The 7124-nt window shown below is 47.5% G+C and overlaps 1 protein-coding gene across 1 annotated transcript in view; it reads left to right on the top strand.

Moving 5' to 3' along the window:
• Nucleotides 1-2515: 2515 nt before the first annotated feature.
• The window catches only part of zbtb46 (zinc finger and BTB domain containing 46), a gene marked incomplete at its 5' end in the record, with an annotated part of 31997 nt that continues 27388 nt past the window's right edge, over nt 2516-7124 (top strand). Inside the window, 2 exons of the mRNA XM_079177269.1 lie at nt 2516-2701; nt 2836-3799. Of these exons, the coding sequence (XP_079033395.1) occupies nt 2516-2701; nt 2836-3799 (1150 nt within the window). The remainder of the gene's footprint in view (nt 2702-2835; nt 3800-7124) is intronic.

Consider the following 7124-nt stretch of genomic DNA (forward strand, 5'->3'; position numbering starts at 1 on the left):
CCACCGCCGTTCATAGGTGGTGTGTTTGTCCAAAGCAGACGTGGGGGGACACCGGTTGGATTTATCTGATCTTACAAGCCATCAGGTTGAGCAGAGCTTCGCTAAACATGACCTGAAGTGTGCCGGCCCCCGAGCAAACGCCGCTGTCACCTTAGCCAACCCGAGCTGTCATCTCTCAGAGCGGCCCACGAGAGCTGACAGCTGTGGCGTTCCCAAAACAAATCACCGCTGCGTTTGGTAACACTCTGCGTCCTCGCGATTTAGCCCTCACCAAGACGAGAGCGGCGGCTGCTAATGCTCCGGCTAATGCACTGCCTGTGTCTGTGTGTGTGTGTGTGCGTGTGTTCATCTTCATCCTCTGTGTGTGTGTTTGTGTGTTTGCAAGGGCTTATGCCGTTTCACCTTGTTTCTCTGCAACTTAGAGCGATGTTCAGATCTCCCTTTGTCTCCTTCTGCCTCCGTGGCCTTCACGTGCATGCCTTCTGTTGTGTGTTGAGCTCAAAGCGCCTCTTGTATGTCATCTAACATGGACACTGCGAAGAAAAAAAAAAGAAAAACACACAGGCTATTATAAAACCATCCCACATCTATATTTCTGAGCCAACAAGCCTGAAGAATCTTTGAGGGCTAATAGATGTGTGAAAATTCTAAACCTTGAGCTTTTCTGTTATTGTTATAAAAGTAGCAATAAATGACGACGGTTTCACCACTTTGGCCATCGCCATCTTGTTTTTTGGGGCTGAGGGTGGAATATAGGGGGCTTTTAATAGTAAAGAAAAATGTTCAACACAACATTTGCGGAACCGGGGAGTCAGAAAATGAGTAACGAAATTGTTCAATAAAACAAAACGTCAAAAACAGGGAACAGGGTAGGGAAGAGCAGAGATGAATCAGGGAACATACCAGGGTTGATCAGCAGAACAAGTAACACCACAGACGAATCGACAATGAGACCGGGGACACAGGGTTTAAATACACTGGGAAGGTGCAGGCGATGAGACACAGCAGGGTTCAATTAAGGGCGGGGCAGACAATCACAAAGGCGGGAAATGGACAAGGACAGGAAGTGAAGTGAACACAGGACTCAGGAGGCAGGGAAAGTCAAAATAAAACAAAAACCCCAAACCGTGAGAATAACCATCGCCATCTTGGTTTTTGGTTGTCGCCATCTTGTTTTTTTTTCCATCTCCATCTTGGTTTTTCACCACCGAGCCATCTTGGTATTTGACTATCGCCATCTCTGTTTTTGGCCGTCGCCATCTTGGTTTTTGGAAGTCTCCTTCTTAGTTTATTGCAACCAGACGTGACACGAGAGGGTGGAGCTTAGTACAACTGAAGGCAAACATTTTTAGGCGACCAAAATGTTACAATTAACTTTCATGAACTGAAAATACACTGTGAAAGGATTTAAAGTTGTAAGACGAAAAACACAGACAACTCCCGGAGAGTTCAACGCTGTGGTTGCAGCCTGTCAATCACAAGTCAAGTGAGAATTCATTTCTAATTGACTTCTATACAACTAGACTTCTTCTTTGCAACCGGAGGAGTCGCCCCCTGATGGTCAGTGGAGAGAATGCGGGTTGAAGTATTGGCTTCGCTTTTCAGAACAGTAGTTTGTCGCCTGATGAATACTGATGAGTCGGATCTTCATTCGCTGACAGTTGAGCAGCTTCACAAATTGCCATTAAGGATCTTTTCTCTGTAGTTTTCAGGAAAAAAAAAACATGTTCACAACCCAGACTGAACCGTGCGAGATCAAAAAACGCAGAGGTGAAGGTTCAAAAGTGACTTTTTCGTCTTAACTAGACAGTTGATTGAATGTTCACAGTCGTAGGAGAGATGAAGAAAAAGAATAACGAGGAACTGAGGCTGTTTATTGATACATTTTTAATGGTAAAGTGGTTTGTGCTAAATGAGGTGTTTTTCTCCATCTCAACTGTTTGGTGAAAGTGTCACGCTTTTTAACTGACATTTTTAATGAGCTTACACACACTCACTCTCTCTCTCTCTTGTACACACACACACACACACACACACACACACACACACACACACACATGAACCTGTCAGACACGGTTTGAACACAGAGATTTTTGACTATTTGTTACTGTTCTGTTTTTAGACATCAAACTACAGCAGTTGAGATGTGGTTTCTATTGATGTCATTGTTTTTATGTCACAGTCATTATTGAGATACCCTGGCTCGTCTTTAAAGGAGTGGTGCGGCTAAATTTGCTCACCCCCCCCCCCCCCCGCTCCTCTTTACGTGAAAATGAATCCGACGTTTTAAGCTACATCCATCAACCGCATACAGTGTGTGTGGACTTAGAAGAGAAGTGCCTGGATATGTTGCAAAGACAAAAATGTTTTTTCAGATTTCATCGCTCTTTCACTGTATCAAATTCCCGTACTTTTACGTTTAACGGCACACTACCTTTTGATATTACGTTAATTCGTTGTCTTCTTTTGTCTCCCAGCAGACGTTTGGAGGAGAGGCTTTTGTTCGGCTACACAGATGAACAACAGGAAGGAGGACATGGAGATCTCCTCTCACTACCGCCAGCTCCTCAGAGAGCTCAACGAGCAGAGGCAGCACGGCATCCTCTGCGACGCCTGTGTCATCGTGGACGGAAAGATCTTCAAGGCCCATAAGAATGTCCTCCTGGGCTCCTCGCGCTACTTCAAGACTCTTTACTGCCAGGTAAGGGACTGCTACACTTTGGGGGGGGGTGGATGAGTCAAGGGAGTGTGTTGTTCTTCTCTCACATCATCGTAGTTCTGCTGCACGAGACGTTTGAACAAGAGCTGCTGTGAATAACCTCTCTCACCCTTCAGGTTAAAAAAGGGGCAGAGCCTTACCATCAGACCACCGTCACTCACCTGGACATCGTCACAGCGACGGGCTTCAAGGCCATACTGGACTTCATGTACTCGGCGCACCTCGCCCTCACCAGCAAGAACGTGATCGAGGTCATGTCGGCCGCCAGCTACCTGCAGATGACGGACATCGTCCAGGCCTGCCACAGCTTCATCAAGGCGGCGTTGGACATCAGCATCCGCTCCGAGATGGCCGACGAGCTGACCGAATTTGAGATGGGAGCGGTCGGTGCCGCGGGCATAAGCGGAGGTGGTGGTGGTGGTGGTGGTGGAGGAGGAGGAGGGGGTATGGCAGGAGCAGGGGGCGGAGCGGGTTTAGGAGGAGGAGCTGGAGGAGGAGGAGGAGGAGGAGGAGGTGGGATCGTGGGCATGGCTTCTGAAGCCCTGGCCTCCATCATGTCTGGTCGCAGCACCTCGCCTTGGCTGGCGCGCCGCACCAGCCCGGCCAACTCTTCTGGGGACTCGGCCATCGCCAGCTGCCACGAGGGGGGCAGCACGTACGGCAAGGAGGACCAAGAACCCCCCAAGAGCCACGAGAGCCAAGAGGAAGCCTGCCACGACTCCCAGCCCGCCTGGCCACACGACTACAGGCCCGTCACCGTCAAAGAGGAGCAGGTGTCCCCCGCCTCCTCCTCACATCCGCGGGACACTCCCAGAGGGGCGGCCCAGAGCCAGGGGGAGCAAGGTGCCGGAGGTGCTGCCGGAGGAGGAGGCGGAGAAGGGCCCTGGCAACCGCTGTCGGGGTCGGGGCGGAGGAAGAACAGGAAGAACAAGGACACCGTCAGGCATATTACCCAGCAGTCTGAGAGGAACTGGGACAGGGAGCGGGACAGGGAGCGAGACCGGGACAGTAGGCCTGGATCTCCTCTGCCCTCCATGCTGGCTGTGGCTGGATGGAGCTACAACGGGCAGGAAATCCCAGGTAAGGCCGACAAAAACCCTGCTTCTAAGCGTCTCCTGTCTTTGGAAAGTGCTGCTGCATATTTTATGTGAGGCGGACGAAACAGACGGGGGAAAGAGAGCAGAGCTTTTTCATGTCCAACTACTGTTTTTAAAGTGGATTTGTTAGCTAGATTATTAGTTTAGTGTCACAAAAACAGGTGTAATCATCTTTGACATGGCTTTTAAAATAGGAGGGATGGACGCAGGCCAGAAGAAAGCACAAAAGACTTTGTAGTTCTGATTTGATGACTTTGAGGCTTAAGAGTTTCCCAGAGTTGCTGCAGTTTCGGACGCCTACTTAGTTATCCAGTCTTGTAATTAGTGAATGACTGGTGAGATAATAAGGTTAGAATAGATAATGAAGTGAGAGTGTTAACACCTCAACTAGGATCTAAATCACCTGGGCTTCTCTTTTAAAAGACACTGTCTACCCGGCGGGGCAGCAGTCGTGATCAAACCGCCGTGTTGACTTTAGTTGAACTCCAGTTCAACAGCGTGTGCGCAACACTTTACAGTACACAAGCACTTAATGCTTTGAATCCTGCGCGGATTGTCTCAACGCATCTCAAGCGTCCCTGGAAAACAAATGACCTCTTTTGATCCTCCGGGTTTGAGATTAGCGAGCTTCCACACTAACGTGTTAGGCCTAAGGTGATTATCTCAAATCTTGAGAGGTTTGAGGGGAAGCCTGGGTAAATGCAGATGGATAATACGATCCTGTTCTTACTGCAGTTTATGTAACACACACTCCCACATAAACAAGCAAACGTTAGCACAAACACACACGTTTATTTTTGAGAAAAGTGTCTCTTGATCCTCAGCCTCGCAGAATTGTTTTGTGAACTCCATTACACTAAAAACTAATACAAGAAAAACACTTAGCTGTGTGTGTGTGGTGAGTGTCTATATGTGTGTGTGTGTGTGTGTGTGTGCACCGCTGGGCCCAAGGCGTCGATAGGTAGATCATTAAAAGTAAGAGAAGCTAATCCTGGGCGCATTAAGGGAGTTGGCTGTGAAATGGGCACACGCGTCGCGCAGCGAAAGAAAACAGGATAATTGAATTGACCTGGGTCACTGCACGGATTACCAGCGCGTCCTCGCCATCCCTGGCTCCTCCCCCTCCTCCCCCCTTTCTCTCTCTCTCGCTCTCTCTCTCTCTCTCTCTGGGGTTTAGGGAAGGACCTTCTGGAAAGGGCAAGACGAGGGAAAAGGGAGAGAGAGAGATAGTGGGGGGGCATCCGTACAGGCTTATGAGGATTTGTCTTATTTGCTCTAAGTGTCCTTAGTCCCAGATTTTGTGACCTGCACTCAGACATTATTACGGTCACCAGGTACATCTTGTCTTGAGCTGCAGAACAAAACACACACACACACACACACACACACACACTTCAGCCCGTTGGCTGGTTTGTTGGTTCTGTGGTAGAAGGTAGAGTTTTAGTCTGGCTGTGGTGAAGCAGCCATTACGGAGAGAGAGAGAGGTGTTTTTCTCACCTAAAGGTTAGAGGAAGTCTAGTGTTGCTACTGGTGTAGACTCACCTGGTGTTAGCTAAAAAAAAACAACCAGTCGTTTTTTTTAAACTGGGTTTCGGGACCGGGCTCACAATGGAGGAGATGCCTTTTGTATCGTGAGGTTTATCGACCATTCGGGGTCTCCTTCAAAAAGGGCAGATCTTGCCATTTAGCAGTGAAATATCATGTTACCAGCGGGCTGTGGAGTGGTAGTGGATGACAGTCGGGGCAGTTTTCAACGGTGTGTGTCGAGTCAGTTTGCAGGAGGCGGTTTCTGTGTGTTTAGCGAAAGGTCTGGGGAATTGCTGAACAGGTTTTGTGAGGCCATTGCTGGATCGGCGTTGGTGGTGCGATGTTTTTTTGGGTTTGTGGGAGTGCTTCTTCTATCGATGTGATGCCTTCAGGTTGTTTTTTTTTCTTTTGACCCAGTCAGGGTGAAAAAAAACACACAGGATCCCTGCGGGCTTATGAGAGTTTGTCTACTTAAGTCTTAAGTCTCCTTAAGTCCGGATTTCGTCACCTACAGGAGGAGATCCGAATCAGACGTACGAGCATATGGGAGAGCCAAGGATTTAGAAAGTACGGTTCTATTTAAAGTTTCTAACGACAACAATGACAGCATTGCAAGGTGGGAAAGGTAGACAGCAAAGAGCTGTCAGGTAGTCTGGATGACACAGTTTACCTGAAGACTTCCGTCTGACACTAGAAACACTGGTTAACATGTCAAATAATATCAACAAAACACGACATTATCACTGTGATTGATGGATTCTTCCTCCAAATACTACTCTGCATCATCTTAACGACGTAAACCAAACATTCATTCATTCATTCATTACTTCTGCAGGTGTGTGTGGGACAAGTTCACCCAAGCAAACGAAAAGAAACGAAAGAGAAAAGCAAAGCGTGGGCCACATCTAGCCTTGAGTTTGCTTTCTAGGTTTTTTTGGCCGTCGCCATCTTGGTTTTATTTTTCAAACCAGAAATGAACATCATGCTGTATGGAAGAAGACTTGAAACTAGAGATTGAGACCATAAACTCATGTTTACAATGTTTACTGAGGTAATAAATCAAGAGAGAAGTAGAGTCATTTTCTCATAGACTTCTATACAACCAGAGGAGTCGCCCCCTGGTGGAAACTAGAGAGAATGCAGGAAGACACTTCAGCATTGGCTTCAGTTTTCAGACCTGCAGGTTGCTGCCTGGTTGTGAGAAAGTTCTATTATAGATTAGTTGATCCATTTCCTTTTTATTTTTTGCAGTAGGTCAACATTTAAGGATCAATCCTACTGTTAAAATGAGGCTCAATGTTATTGCAGAACTTTCTTTTTCATCCCTCACAAAGACAAAAGAACAAACTTGTGTGGAAGTCCAGTTGTTGGTTTCCATGAAGGGATATGGGAGGTGGAGAAAGGAGAGAGGGCACCTTCAGTCTGAGATTAGCTTAATTGCTTCATTCTTTATTGATGAGAAGTGCCTAGACTCTCTCTCTCGCTCGTTCGTCTGTGATCGGTGTCCATGCTTCACGATCAGAAAACGCTCAGACCGCACACAGCATGAGGGCTCTGCACCGTTATATCAGGGTAATATACTGTATATGTCCGTGTGTTAGAGGCTCGGTTTGTCAGCGTGTGTGTGAACATGTCGTGTGCCCGTGTTGACATAAACAGCTGCAGGAATTAGGATTTGTTTCCTTTAGATCCCCTTCACTTGCTAACATCTGCTGTGTTCATTTGATGTCATTACTGAGGCTACTAAGCACTTCCTCTCTCTCTCTCTCTCTCTCTCTCTC

The sequence above is a fragment of the Pholis gunnellus genome (genome assembly GCF_910591455.1).
Source record: "Pholis gunnellus genome assembly, chromosome: 2".
NCBI classification, from domain to species: Eukaryota; Metazoa; Chordata; class Actinopteri; order Perciformes; family Pholidae; genus Pholis; species Pholis gunnellus.